The sequence below is a fragment of the Buteo buteo genome, chromosome 6 (genome assembly GCF_964188355.1).
Source record: "Buteo buteo chromosome 6, bButBut1.hap1.1, whole genome shotgun sequence".
NCBI classification, from domain to species: domain Eukaryota; kingdom Metazoa; phylum Chordata; class Aves; order Accipitriformes; family Accipitridae; genus Buteo; species Buteo buteo.
The window spans coordinates 31553853-31569794 of NC_134176.1; the positions used below are offsets into that span (position 1 = coordinate 31553853).

Here is a 15942-nt window from a genome sequence, read left to right on the forward strand (position 1 = left end):
GAGCTCAAAATTGAACTCAAACTCCAGATTATGTAGGGGAAATAAAGGAATGGTTTTCTCATGTCAGCTACTCCGGTCCACACTCCTGCACAGGTCACAAGAGGGGAGGTACATGGGCCCTGTGCACCTGCTGGCTCCATCCAATTTCTGTTACTTATGACCGTATAGCATGGTTAAAATACAAATCTGTACCTGGTGTCCTAACACATTTGATCTGGATTACAATTCTGAACAGTGCCGTGATAATTGATGCTACAAGTGGTTGAAGCATTTGGGGGGAAACACAGATGATTTTTAAAGATTTTATGAAGTTGCTTACTCAACATTGCACATAAGAACAATTTGAAAAGGTACGTGCATTTAAATGTAAACTATGGTAACATGAAGCTCATTTCAAGCTAAAATACACTGGGGCTCATAAATTTCTCTGCACAAAGTGCTGTAAATCTACAAAATTCAGACAGAGAATTAGTTTCAATCCCAACAGGTCAGGTTTGTGCACTTGAAAATCTTCCTTTAGCTTGTCATAGGCTCTTGCAGCTTCCCAAACAGGTTAAGCTAATGAATTGGATATTTGCCTGCCATATCTTTTCCATTATTCTTTTTGCCAATTTTTCTTAATCATTAAACATTTTTCAACAGAAATTTTAAGATAAATTACTATGATTATTTTTTTAATTTTTTAAATTTTCATATAAAAAGATCCACAATAGATTAGTTCTAAAGGCACACTTGATTTCTATTTCCTGGAATTTGTATTACAGCAGTAATTCTCCCAAGAGGGCAGTAATTATCATCAACTAGTTCTTCCACTCAAGCTTGTAAAGGAGTTATATAGCAGTGTGGAATGTGATGCTGCTGCAGAATCCAGAAAGATCTTTGTAAATAAACATTGATCAGGCTATTTCTTTCGAGCTGGTATGACTGAAATTGCTGTCTTGAAGTATCTACACAGGTATTTGCTTGCAAGAAGCATTATTCTTTGTTTTAAAATTAAAAGAAAATTATTTATAAGTAGTTTTTACTTGTAAGAAGGAAAAAATGTTGAAGATCCAGCAGTTAGTCCAATTTAATTATTGACATTTAAAAATGTGTGCAAATATTTAAGAGAACTCTAACACATAATAAACAACCACAGTCTTCACAGAAGCCTGCAACCAAAATTTTGCTGCACTGCTATAGCATTAAAAAATGGAAACCAAAATTGATTAGGCAAGTATCATTGTTGCAGATAAAATAAATGCAAAATAAATATTATCTTTAATGCAGATAAGAAAGATCTTTTAAAATTGTTCCGCTGTGTGAATTTGAAAAATAGGAGCCATTTGTCAAAAAGTTACCATAAGTAAAACTAATGTAAACATTCTTCTTTCTTTCTCCATTACTTTACTGCTTTCTTCTCATATGTCCAAAAGACAGTGCTGGGCCCAAGCACTCTTTAACAATGGACTCTATAAATTGTACATTACAGCTAGAATTTAAAAGTGGTACCTTCATCCAGAGACTATATTACATATCTCAGTAACAGCAGGCAGAAACTGAGAATTCAGTCAACTTAGAAGAGCTAGGCTAACATCTAAGAGGATTAGTATTAACTCTGATTTATGCATGCCAATAAAAATGCTCAGGTTCTCTGACCATATAAAATGCAATTTGCATTGACTTTCTTCTGTTTTTTTGCTGCTGAAGTGTGTCACTACTGGTTGCTGTGAATGTTCATAATATGATAATCCTAGAAACACTTATAGAACAGTGAGAAGTAGTGGAAGGAATTACATATCAATTTAAGATTAAAAAAAGAAAAAGAAATAAATGTTTGTTCAGACCTGTTGCTGTCTGTATGAACAATCCTGCTTGATATACAAAGCAAGTGATGGGAGATAAGACAGACAACCTAGAACAATAGATTGGGGAGGGGGGGAGGTTACTTCACTACTGTACCAGGTTGGGATTACAAACACATGCAGCTGTTATACCTGAGCTAGCTGCTGCTTAAACTGCAGGAACTCGTTTGCTTGAAATTCTGTGTATGTACTTTTAGTGGAACTGTAAATGTTTCTAAAGTTGTGGGCTTTTTACCTTGTTATGCAATTTTCAGTTTAGATTAAGGGAAGTGATCATCAACCAAGTGTATTGCCAGTGTCTGTGCAACAACAATTTTATTAAAGGGCATATAATTTGTCACAGAATGGCTAATGAAAGCAGTGTTAGGAATTTCTGCATGCCTGTTGCAAAAATCGACACTGAGGAAAGCAGAACAACGCTCAAACCTCTTGTTTCTTGCTTATGACTATTACTGTGGCCCAGGGAGCCAAAGTGGATGTTAAACTTATTGCAACTGTAGTTATTTCAGTGCTCTTTTCAGACCATTACTCATGTAAAAAGTTTAGGAATAGCTGAACTTAGTTATTGCCATGTTTACTTCTATTTATATTGTAATCAGAGAGGAATTAAAAGCTCAGATATTTTACTTTTTAGCAAAACCACATATTTCTTCTCATTTAAATGGATAGTGCACAAATTAGAGTGAATGGTTCTGTGTTTATCATCTCTTTGTTTTTAGTGCTCAGTAGATGCTTTTTCTGATATTGCCAAGCAACAGCATGTTAATTTGGGAGCTGGAATGCGGAGGGTAGCAAAACTCTAAAAGGAAGAAAAATAATGAGATAGGTCATACCTAAACATTATGTCTGGAAAAGCCACACCAGTGGTAAAGTAGCCTAAATGTTCACATTCTGTGTTCTTTATTCAATTATTGGTCTTAAGGTAAAATTCAATTGGCTTTTAAAATTCTAAACTGCACTGCTGAGGCAATAGATTTGTAAAAACATATGACCCATAACAGTTTAAACTGCACGATTATATAAATAATACACTTAAAGTCTAGCAGGTTCAGAGCAAAAACATATGGAAAGAAATTGTATTTTGGAGGAAAAGTGTGTCAGGAACACAATAGCATGTTTATTTTCTTGAGAATTGCTTTTTCTATAGCACTTTCTAGCAATTTTTAAAATAAAAAAAATACAGTCACAAGCCAAGGAAGAAGGCACAACCCATTTGAGGATAACATTTTTGAGTGTTTAATGTCTTTCAGCCACTATCAGCAGTTCTGTCTTCTCTCCCACTCAGGAATGTGGTCTAGTCATTGACTATGACTCTCTTCTCTCCATAATGTGTCTGTCTGATGTCATAACATCTGGGTTAATCTCATCAATTCTTCCTGCTGAGAAATTCTAGCTTTTTTGTGTAATGCTTTATCTGTCCTCTTCCCCCTTAAAATTTAACCTATAAAAATTAGGACCTTTCAATTTTTGTAGCTCTCAGAAATGTATTTTTTTCCAACTAATTATCCATTCAGAACATTTCTGCGAGCATCAGTTCCCAAATCTTAGTCCTCATGCACAAAATCCCTTCTCTAACTTCACCAAACTCAATTGCTTTACATTTTAAGGTTTGTCAGAGATTGTATGTGTACACACACAGTCTCACAGATTCCTCCATAGAGAATTCTGATTTCCACCCTACTAAGCAGTTGCATTTTCCCACCTTTTTCCAATAGCTTCTTTCTTTTGAAAGAATACTTCCCAAAAACAGAGTTTGTGTTTGTATGTCTAAATAGAATTGTAAGACATTACCATGGAGATGTATTTACTGTGGTAAACTTTGGATATCTTGTAGAAAACCAGGTTTTGTCACAGCGATTCAACATTCCATCGCCAAATCTGCTATTTCTGTTCTGTCTTCAATGTTTGTCAAGCCAGCTTAACTTTCCAAATTCACTGAATTGCTGTATGACAATTTGACCTTAATTCAGACTTCATTGTGGAATTTTGCTAGATATTCATACAGAGGAATCTACTTGCAGAATTATTTCCTATTTTATAGCTTTAAATTTCACATCTGTCGAACACAGACCCTATTTTCAACAGCATTACTGTTCATTTCCAACTTTGACCTCCCAATCCACCAAATTTGCATCATCTTAAAAGATTTATTTTGACTTAGCTACAGGTTACAAAAAATAAATACTGCTAAATATAAAGACAGAACTCCCTGGAGGATTTTGTGCCTGCTTGTTAGTGTATTTTACCTAGTGTGTCTTCACTGTGGTGTCTGGTCTTTTGAACTGCATGGTCCTAAAATGTGCTATGTCAAGCTTTGAATTATTCATGGTGCGTTTCATTCTGTTATGGAATTTTAATAAATCATTGTATTCATAATTCTTTTTTCATCAGCTACCAACACAGCTATTACTACTAGCCTGATGAGAGCTATGTGATGTGCACACTGTTGATCAGGTGCTTCACATTACTTCATATTATTAAATAATTTGGGAAGAAGCAATGCAACTTCTTCCATGAATTAAATTTGATCATGGTGTGCCTGTTACACCGCTTTTGAGTCAGAAATAAATTTCAGCTGCCTTCAAGCCAGTATTTATTTAGACTTGTTTCACCATAATGTGAATAGAAACTCTGTTTCACACATTAATGAGAAAGTCACATGAGTGAGCATTAAGTACGAGAAGGTCAAATGCATGTTACAGCTCAAAGATGCTCTCTACCTCAGCAAATGTTTAACTAGCTGTTTAAACTAAGGTCTTGGCTCTACTTACACATGTTTGCTAGGATAGATTAGTATTAGAAAACCTTCCTTGTAGAGGTGCAGCTTATAATTGCCAAGGATTTCTTTTGATAGTACAGCTGAATCCATGCCTCTGAAAATAATAAGCTTTGCTAGCTGAAGGTTATTTTTTGCCAAAATAACTGCATGTACACTAGAGCATTTGTCAACAAAGCTGTATTGACCAGCAGTAGGGAAGGGGTTTATATGTATGAAAGCATTATACCACTAATCAACAGAGCTATACTCAGAAAAATCCAGGGCCTAGGACGTCTTAAGTTTTATATTAATGGCATCAGCTTAAATTTTTACAAGTGATGGCTGTGAAAGTAGTTAATATTATGGGTGTACTTTAAAAATTCTGGACCAAGTATAAATTTAGTGTTAATTTAGGACTGCTTTTCTTGATATTCTTAAGGTGATTTATTTTTTATGACTTATACGAAAAGCTGAAGCTTGTATGGTAGAACTAAATGAATGGTAGTTTCATAGTAGGTTTTTCAGGTATTTTGTAAACTTGTGTGTTAATTTGTGGGTCACATCCTAATTAATTTGATACTTAGAGTGAAAATTGTTACTGTGTCTCTACTACAATTAATTATTCGCCATACTAATAAATTGCCATAAGTAGTTCAGAAACATGAACGTCCTGACTCTGGAGGTTCTTTCCAGTAAAGTGCAACTAAAGAGCAATCTTTCCTAAAATTGAGGGGACATACAGCTTTTTGAAGTTGTATTTGAATCTTCCCATTGGGGATTCTGCTGAATGAGCACCTATCTAAATGACCAGTAGTCATGCTAGTGGAGTAGTTGGCTGGTTTATCCCCTTTAAGAAAGTCTCCAGCTGCTGGAACTTGATAAACCCTCAGCTGGCTGCTTATGCTATCCTTAAATCGTGGGAAGTAAACAGGAGCCCATAAAAGTGTTAGAAAAAGCAGTACCATAATCCTTTCAGAACTTTCATTTAGGTTACTTCCTTGGTGATAACCTGTTGGATTCCCATAGATGATGTGCAGACGATAGGTGGTCTTTCTTAACGCTCTGCATTTATTGAATTATTGATTTTACAGAAGAATATTGTCAAACTTTATAAAGCTCTTAAAATGTCTGGCAAGGATTACTTTAAAACCTGATTTAAAAAAAAATAATCAGTCTCTAGTGAAAATTCATAAAATTTACTTTAAAATACAGTGTATTTGCTACCCTCTCCTCAAAACTGCTTTATCTTCCTAGAAGAAAATTTAATTTCCTAACAATTGGTGCCCCAGTTTGGTCCCCTGAACCATATTTGAGTTGTATGTCTAAACTAAATGTTAATTCCTTCCAATTTTATCTCCATTTTTATCATTAACAAACTATTCCAGATCCCTGAGGAAATCCTTTAATTTTTCAGTTCCAGCACTCAGTCTGTTTGTGTTGAACTCCCTAGCTTCTGCTTTCCTTTACATACCACTGTCCTTTTGTTGCCTTGCCTGTACGTATCCTTTACATCTTGACTTCTGATGCTCAGAACTCTTATGCTTGAGAAGTGGATTTTCTTGGATTGCATGTTTTCCTGGTAAAAAATAGCAAATGCTTTTTGCTGTTGAAACTCATGTCTGATCTCTCTCTTTACCTACATTTGAAAACTTTGAGTATTAAAGCAAATGGAATTGTATCAGATAGTTTGGGCCCTAAATCTTCATAATAGTCATGTTGCATTTGTGCTTATTTATTGCTAAGAGGCAAGTGATATTCGAAACTCTCCTGGCAAAAAGAACCCTAGATAAAGAACTAAAAATGAACACCAAAACTTGTTACAGAGACAGCGATATTCCAGTGGTGAAACAAGTGGACTATCTGTGTAAACTGTTCTGGAGAACAAATGATTGCTCAGTACTGACAATCTTAACCATCTAGTGAAGCTGCCTTTTCACTTTTGTCTTAGTTTCCTTCCCTATCCTTCTTTGTGTACCTTCTCTTGTGACTGTTCCTAGACCAATGCCATTCTGGTCTGTTCAACAAGCCATTGGCAATTTTCCCCAAGAATACAAAGAATTATGTTATTACGTGTAGTATGTCATGTCCTGAAGGGGAAAAAAAGGGTAAAGGGGTCTTCATCCTGCTGTAACTTGAGGGAGGCTGAATAGCTATGTATAATTTCATCACTTGTAAGGCTCACAGTCATATCTGCTTCCAGTGGGTTGGACAGAAGATACATAGTAGAGACATTATCAATGCTCCATGGCAGGAAGAATATTCAGTAGGTACTTGACAGTTTTAGAAGCACATCTGGGGAAACATGCACTTACATCTCAACAGTTGGCTGATTGAAATCAATTCCCAGGACAATCAACTCTTTCATCAAGCTCTTGACCTATTTGCCAAACTGAGATTCATAGTAAATGATGAAAAATTATCTCTGAAGATCATATACACCTGAATACCTCTGAAGATAATAAACAAATGGGAACCCTATTAAATTCACATTCAGCACTGGCCTATTTATCAAAAGACAGACTGAAGTCTTATTGTAATTCTGCTGAATTTAAGGGTAAGGTGACAGTGTTGCAGAACATGCTGATATTTGCCAGTGCCCAGATTTACCACAGTGGGTAAGGACTATGTTCTCCTCCTCCAAGCATCAGATAAAAACAATGTCCACTACTTTTTCCCAAGTTATATCAGAAGTCACGATATAACTGAACCGTGCCATATGACTTGATTTTCCTGGCTCTTCCTCATGGCTTGGAACTTGAGAACTTCTCTTACCAATAAAGAGGAAAAAGATTAACCCCACTATTTTGGAAAACAAATGAGTTTTCAGAATGCTACCATCTATCAGTAGTGGTCCTATTGGCTATCCACTGGCTGTCTGATCCCACATCCACTTCACAGACATTTTGAGAGGGAACAAAATAAGCATGAGTTAGAAAGTTTAGCATGAACTGTACTTTACACTAAAAGAGACAGTAGCTAAACACCTGTTTTTCCAGAACAGGAAAAATAAAATTAGGACCATCTGCTCCAGGAAAAGCATGGCTCAGAACCTCTGGCAATGTCTTCTTTGTCAGAAGCCCTGAGATTTCTTTTATCTCATTCCCACAATTGCTTTGATTTCCAAGATAATATTCAGCACCAGGAAGTCAGGGCTACTTTAGTGATAGCCAGCTTTTGCTAAGAATAGGTTTGTCTGTCAAACTTACTGCATACATCCAGATAGGCCGCCATATACATTCCCATTTTCGTGGGCATTGTGCTCATTGTGCTCTGCCTCATGGCAGAAACACACAGGAAGCTCTAGTTGGCAAATGAGCCTGGGGCGAGGAAGCCTCTTTTGAAAAAGAAAAGTTTTTCCATATTGCTGCACAAATACAGCCTCAGACATGTAGCAATTTAAAGAATTCTGTCCCATCGCCTGCTCTTAAAACAGACAAGATGATTATTCAGCTCTTTCAATACCCAGCTGGCAACAATGTCCATCTCACATTTCAGACCCAATTCCCCTCAGTGATGCCATGTTTCTGTGTTACTTTCAAGATCATCTTTCCCTGTCACCATGGTATAAACAAAAAATAAAGATGTAAACCAGCATACTTTGGACAAGCCAAGGGATATTGTGATGGAATGGGAAAGTTGCAGTAATATTATAATTCCTTGTGGCCGGTCAATTATTCTATAACAATAAACTCCCCCAGAACACATAATGAACATTTAGCACCACCTAGAATAGAATTTAACCTTACATGATGCCCTCATTTATTATTTTTTAATTTTTTTTAATGGTTTTAGTAGATGCATTCAAAGCTTAGCAGTCTCATCCCAGAGATTTTTCCAAATGGGTCACTCAGTGCAGTTCCATGGACTGGTCATTGACTCATGGGCCTCTTCTCTTCAGGAACCACAGCACACATACCTATAACCTCAGTGAATCATTGACTCCTTCAAAAACACAGAAGTTAAGAAATTTGTAAAGAACCTCTCTCACCTTTATGAAGCACCAGACTGCTGACTAGCAGGTAGAAGCAATGCTCAGTTCAAAAGAATAGTATTGCAAGACTTGTGACTTACAAAAACCGCTACTCAGTGCCTGGGAAGGTGCTGCTGTTAGTCATATAAAAGCGATACTGAGAGTCTCAGAGTAAAATATATATATGTATAGATATATATATATGTGTGTGTGTTTGTGTTTACTGTGGTACCTGAAGAATACAGCACTCCTCACTTACATGAGATTTTTTTCACTTGGCCAGGAACTGAATGAGGATTATCTTCAGTCTTTGCTGTGTGCCTGCAAATGAACACACAGAAGTAGATGATATGCTAGCTAGCAGGCAACTGTTTAGTAAAACAGTTGTAATCCCATTAGGAGGGGTTGCATGGGTACCTTCAAGGACAGCAACATTGACTGCAGTTTGTGAAAAGCTGGAATAAGAAAGCATAACTGTCCCCTTCTTACCACTACCATGTCTGTCTGTCTCTCTGTTTACATGTCCTAGTTGAAACAAATATATTTAAACTGACATTTTCTACTATTATTTCTTTTCAGCTATTGATCTGATAAATAATTTGTTGCAAGTGAAAATGAGAAAGCGCTACAGTGTGGACAAAACGTTAAGCCATCCATGGTTACAGGTATTGCTACAATTCCATGTTTTTTCTTATGCATTTAGGCTCTAAGTATGCAACAAATTTTCATCTTTAAGCACAGTAGAATCTAAGCAAATCTACAAACCTGAAGATATTTTCAGATCATGAGAACCTCATACTCCTTCACCAATTTACCTACAGATTCTCATTAATTTCTGAAGTATTAAATTCCAATACTAAACTCTCTCATGTTTTCAAAATACGCTACAAAAATATTTTATCTTGTTTGTCCACTGAGAACATGATGTATATAAAAAAACCCTTTATAGTCATTTGACTTGCGTTATCTCATTGCCTGGAGTCTACCCTGATTCACTTCTTATTAAAGCTAATCAGTGGGCTTTCACTTCACAGTCATCAGAAGAACTAGTGAAGTTGTATGCTTTCCAGGAAGAGACGTTAGCCACCTTTAACTGAAATTTTCAACTGAAAACTGAAATGTTAGGAATTTTGAGAGGCTAACAGCCACTGTCTTCTGCTCCTCCTGTGATAATTTTTTTCTCCGGCAGCAGCCAAGTCACTGCAAGTTGAAGACCTAAACCAGAGTCACTGCAGTGAACAGCCACGGCCGGTCCCGGTGCCCCCAGCCCAGGAGCAGGCCAGGCTGGGGCCGGCCCCAGGGCATTGGGCCCCTCCCTGGGGACGGGGACAGGCTGAGGCCAGGCCGGGACATCAGGCTGCAGGATCTCCCAAGGGATCCACCTGTGCCTCTAGGAAAGTAATGGTGGCACAGGCATGGCACAGATAGATGTGTAATCCACGGTCCCAAAGGCATCTTTACCCACACTGAAAGCCAAGTCCTACTCCAGTACCTTATAGCTGCAACTGTTTCTCAAAGTAGAGGGTGACCTGCTGGCGTGGGAGGAAAAGGGCTGCAACCTCCCACCCTGGCCTCCGCCTTCCCCGGGGACTTTTCTCTTGGGCTTGCTTTCTTCCTCCCAGATTTCCTGTCATTCTTTAGTCTTTTCCTCCAAGACTGCTCTTCTCTGTGACAACCATTGCAGAATGCATTTGTCTGAGCCTTTGGGGACTGGAGAGGTGATCTGGGCTACGGTCTGCAGCAAGGCTGCTGGCAGTCTCACATGATGGGACAGAGGCCTTCACCTCTCTACATCCACTTTTATCCCTTGTGCGATAGTGAGTGGAGATGAACTAGGGCGAGGTAGTAGAGCGGCAGCTCTAGCACCATGGGTGAGATGAGTCCTCTTTCTAGAAAAGCCCAACCTTGAAATGCTAAGGAAAGAGAACAGTGGTGCGGGGCAGTGGGACTTAGAGGTGATTTCTGAGAGGATGTCTGTGTAAGAAGTGGGCCAAGGGATGCGAGACACTAAGGATGAAGGCATCCATGCATTCACAGTGTGGGGGCTTTCTGGTGCTTTGGCTATGAGAGCAGGGTTGTGTCTAAGGTTGAGACAAGGTGAAGGAGAAAAAAAAAAACTGGATACAGGATCGTGAGCAGAGGTTAGTCTGCATGGGCCTAGGATTGGCTTTATTACTGCAGCTTCATGTATGCTTTGGGTGGGAATAAGAAAAGTAATTATTAAACTTGAGATACGCTTCAGGCAGATCAGAGGCTGCAGAGCATGATGATCTAAACAGCATGAGTACCAAACCAGTTTCCAGCCTTACTGTTGACTGTCAACATGGAGTTCCAAAGTACCTTGATGTTTAAATGTATACATCTCTGAGCACACCAGTAATTGCCTAAGTTTGGAAAAGCAGATTTTTTTCTAGCCCAAGCTGAATTCATATTGTGCACCATTATACTAAGATGGAGCAACTGTCTTGACTATCTGAAACAGATCACTAGGATGCACATGTATGATTTAAAGATGTTTCTTCTTCCTTATTCATCTTGTGTCCAGTGTGAAGAATTGTTTTACTGCCATGCCTCATTTAGATATTATGGAAATCTGTAAACTATCCATACATTCTACAAAACAACCTGTAACATCTCCAGACTATGCTTATGATAGAGTTTAATCAAACTAATTAATTTATCAAGCAATCCTCTAGAGATAAAACCTATCTCTATAGGCAGATTTCATATTTATTAATTACAAGATGTTTCCATTCTGGAGCAATAGAGATGCATGACCTTTAGGTTGCTGACTTAATAGCACTTTGCATAGTATTGGTAGTAAAAGGGAATGTCGTTTATTTTAGGAAATTTAAAACTAATACTGTTATTCTATTTCAGGACTATCAAACCTGGTTAGATTTAAGGGAACTTGAATGTAAAATGGGGGAACGTTACATCACCCATGAAAGTGATGACTCCCGATGGGAACAGTATTCAGGAGAGCATGGATTGCAGTATCCAGCACACCTTATCAGTCAAAGTGCTAACCATAATGAAAACACCAGGCTAGAAGAAACAGAAATGAAAGCCCTCAGTGAGCGTGTCAGCATCCTTTAAGTTGCATCCCCTATAATCTGTCAAAACACTGTGGAATTAATAAATACATACGGTCAGGTTTAACGTTTGCCTTGCAGAACTGCCATTATTTTCTGTCAGATGGGAACAAAGCTGTTATGCTGTTACACTGTTGATGTATCTGAGTTGCCAAGACAAATCAACAGAAACATTTTTGTGTGACCAACTGTGTTGTATTTACAAAAGTTCCCAGAAACACTAAACTTGTTATTGTGAATGATTCATGTTGTATTTAATGTATTAAAACCTGTCTCCACGGTGCCTTTGCAAACTAGTGTTTTTCTTACTTGAGCCTCATTTTGGTAAGAGAGAACTTTCCCATGAAGATCTGGGGGGTTTTTTGTGCATCGTTAGTATTGTAATTGTAAGCAAACTCTTGAAGAGTAGATTATAACTGCTGTTCTGTGAACAACTTCTACCATTTGGATACAAGCTTTATTTAGTGTTGAAAAAATAGAAAAAGCAAAAAATAACTAATTGCGTAGCACTGTACAGTTTCAAATCGGATAACCGGTGTGTATGTGTTTGTGTGTTTGTGTATATAGATACACACACACACAGTATAACTTGCTCTTAAGCCTAAATGCCTTAGTAATGTAAACTGCAGCATATGTCGGTTGTATTTCCCCTTTTCTTAAAGTATTCTTCTCTAATATGAGTATTCTCTAATATGTACATTTAGAAGCTAAATAACTTGTTCACTTTGTGTATGTTTTCAATAAAAGTCTTGTTAAAATAAGTTCATTTGTTTAATCTTTCTGTTTAAAATATCCCTGGAATGGCATCAGAAGTAGGTAGAGTAAATTAGTTGATGATTGAGAAGCCCATGTGGAGATGGGTAGGAAAATGCTGCTGGCTAACCTGCCTACCTATAAAGCATATTTTCTAAGAACCTACTTGGACTGATTTTATATCATAAATTCAATCAGTTTTGAAACTTACTGGGGGAGTGGGGAAGTTGAGGACACGTTAATGGGAATGTAGTTTTTAGAGAAGTGTGGTGCTTCTGCTTTTCCACTGAATTCCGTTGAACTGACAAGGTAGTATGGATTTCCCCTGCTCTCCTTTCCCTGAAAACTTTAAAGATACTGATTTTCATTTCTAACAATTACTTAGCGTTCCAACACTAACATGTTTAGCTTTAACTGTGAGAGAGGTTCAGGCTGCACTGTAAAACATGTGCCAGAGTGACTCAGTGACAAGCTGGAAATTATTCTATGCCACAGACTATCTCTGAAAAAAAACCAGCTGATATACAGGTATTGAAGACTGAGGTTAAAAAAGAAAAGATGTATGGGATGAGAGGCAGAAGTATGCAAAGAGCAAATAACCACATATGATAAGCTTCTACTGATCAAATCTTGGCTTTATGTTACAATCATGAGCTTTTCAGTAGATAAATCCATTCTTTCTTCAAAGAAGAGCTTTGTCCAGAGGAAATTTATGCCAGATACATAACATGACCTAAGCCAGCAGAATTTTCTTTAGGTATTTTGCACCTCTATTGGACAGATAGTGTGTACTGTAGAAGACATGAGGAAAAGGCACGTTATTCAAACAGAAAAAAATTATATTTTATAGAAAATTTTAAAGTATTGTGAAAAATTACTGATAAATCTCCTCCCTCCTGCCCACCTCTTTCCCCTACTCCCACTGCCAAAAAAGAAATCCTTTTCCACTTCAGCTGGACCCTGACGGAAGCTCTCTGATAACACTGACCTTGTAACATGTTCTGAAACAGCTCTGGTTGGGCAGAGTTCAAATGCGTTGACTATTCTGCCATGCTGTAGTGTCTATATTTTCAGTAGGGACATTCCTACAAGGCTAAATTTTGCTAATCATTGGCCATTGTTTCTTTTTCATTCGGCCTTATTCTTAATCTCAAATCAGCTGTAAAACAAACATAAAAATAGACTCAGGCTGATTATCAAATTTCTGTCAGTAAAAGTGTATATGTGTGTGTGTATATTTAAAAGCGAGTCCACTTAGAGGTGCAGTGTTGGACTCATGGATATGTAAAGGTTATATTCTGTTCTTTAACTCTAGGAGTCAAGCCAAATTAAGTAGCTTTTCTAAAAGGAAATTGAGGGAAATTATTAGAATCATATAGTCTTTGTTCAGATGCTGATATCATGACTGTTCATAAGGAGCCATGACCTCACAGAAGTGCCTTAATTTTGTTGTCTCATTCTTCTATGTTAACCACTAACAGAGATTTAGAGATCTGCTTTCGTATTGATCAGTTTAGGTGAGTCACGATTTTATTAGTGGCTTGGTTTTATTTACAATTAGCATACCAACGCTTGAGCAAAGGTAATTTTTAACAACACAGTTAAATTCTCAAAAATATCAAATAGCGTACTGGCACTCTGTTCTCAAGTATGGAAACTAGGCAGGAGATTAGAAGAGAAAGCAAACTACTTTGCAGCTTGCAACAGCATCTCTAAGAAGCTGGGTGACAAAACTAAGTGCAACTTTTAATGGAGGAGGGACATTGAGTACTTACACTAAACCCCATCATCTGCTGATTTCTGCCATAACAATGCTTAGCACGCACAAGGGCTTGCTAAGCACAGACCTATGTCAATAAACATCTCATGGACCACTTTTGATAAACTGTTTGCCCACAGGGCAGAGAAAAAAGTATGAATAAATGATTACTCTGAGAAACTTTCTGACTAACTACTAAACACAATTTCAAAGGAACTCTTGTTTTATTACTAGGGGCGTATTACACTTTTTTTCCTCCCCTTGCCTGTTTTTTGGAGCACTGAAGGTTGCTTCATCGCTTTAAGGAACTTGTTGTGCAAATATTCATTGCTTTTCAAAAAAGAATCTGCCATTAGCCAATATAATAAATTAAATTTTTCCCTGCTGCCATTCAAAAATGTTGCACTGTGAAATTTGAACTGTTTGCAGTTCAGCCAGACAGATGAATTCACTGATTCCTAACTCAAAGCCTAAACGGAAACTTGCTCTTCCAGATGCATCAGCATCAAAGTGTACTGAAGCAAATCTGGGATGGTGTTGTCCTACATGTTTTCCTTTGCTCGTTTTACTCAAGAAAACGTTTTACTCGGGCTGCTCTGTAGTAATGTTTCCATGGCCTTTACGTTTTCCTTTAGGCCAACAGTTCCTGCACCTGCATCATGGAAGCAAAACCAACAATGGTTATGCTGCATGTAAATACCGACCTGAGGATCTGTTGATGGTATTTCCTTTTCTGCTGCGCTGCTGCGTATCCTAGGCGTATCAAGCACGTGTGTACACATAGTTATACATCTGTAGACTTGTTTATTGTGTCAAAGCTTAGCTGTGGAGTGCAGAGACATACCCAACACATACTTGGGAGCTAGAACTTCTGATTGATTCTGATGTTGCTGTTTTCATTTCTACCATCTTCTTTATTCATTCAGATACACTTTCTTTATCAAGTGTCTTGTCCAGGCAGTTTAACTAACTCAGCAAACGAGGTGAGCAAAAAGCATGCACTTGCACAACTTGTACAGCTCAACTGTCACGCAGCTGCTCAGCCACGTGTGACCATCCATCCACACCTTTATGTCATAGGATGGAAGGAAATTCCTGTCAGTGGGCCTTGTGTCCCACTGTCTCAGATACTGCATCAGACCTCCTTGTTCTCAGCTTAGAAGGATCTCTTCAAAACTAGTTGGATATTCTGCCTTCCCCTTTTCTTCTTCCTCCCTCCTCTTTCCCCTCTACACCTCACTACTGAAAAGCCTTCCTAGAATCTCACCTCTCCAGTAGTTAGAAAGTTGTAAATCTTGACCTCATGGCAAGGCAACAACCGTCTGGTTTTTTGTGTCAACGACAGTCTGTTTTTGTTTGAGAAGTTAAACAAACCAGGTTATTTTATGTTATCGGATAAATCAACACCTCTTCTGCACACCTGAACTTATCCTGGACAATGGAGTCACACAGGTGACATGGAAAATCCTAATAAGCTGAAAATAACCCCAAACCCTTACTGGACTAATGGCCACAGATGCTTGGCATCCCGTGAAATTAGGGAGAAAGGAAAAAAAAGACAACTCCTAGGGAAATTTTAAGAATTAATCACTAGGCAGATTAACCCCCATATACTACTTCAGTCCATAAGACAAAGGGAGAAAGATCAGAGCTGAGTAATCATTGATTATGGTGCAGTATTATTCAGATAGGTCTACCAAATTATTGACATCCTGGAAAGGCTCTGCTTCATGCAGATAAACCAGAGCCCTGTCCCTGTAGCT

At 37.9% G+C, this 15942-nt stretch overlaps 1 protein-coding gene across 2 annotated transcripts in view; it reads left to right on the plus strand.

Moving 5' to 3' along the window:
* PRKD1 (protein kinase D1) overlaps positions 1 to 12421 on the plus strand; it is a 150538-nt gene extending 138117 nt beyond the window's left edge. For both annotated transcript variants that reach the window (XM_075030349.1, XM_075030350.1), the window contains 2 exons: positions 9152 to 9237; positions 11453 to 12421. In XM_075030349.1, the coding sequence (XP_074886450.1) occupies positions 9152 to 9237; positions 11453 to 11671 (305 nt within the window). In that variant the 3' untranslated portion in view covers positions 11672 to 12421. The remainder of the gene's footprint in view (positions 1 to 9151; positions 9238 to 11452) is intronic.
* Positions 12422 to 15942: the final 3521 nt, after the last annotated feature.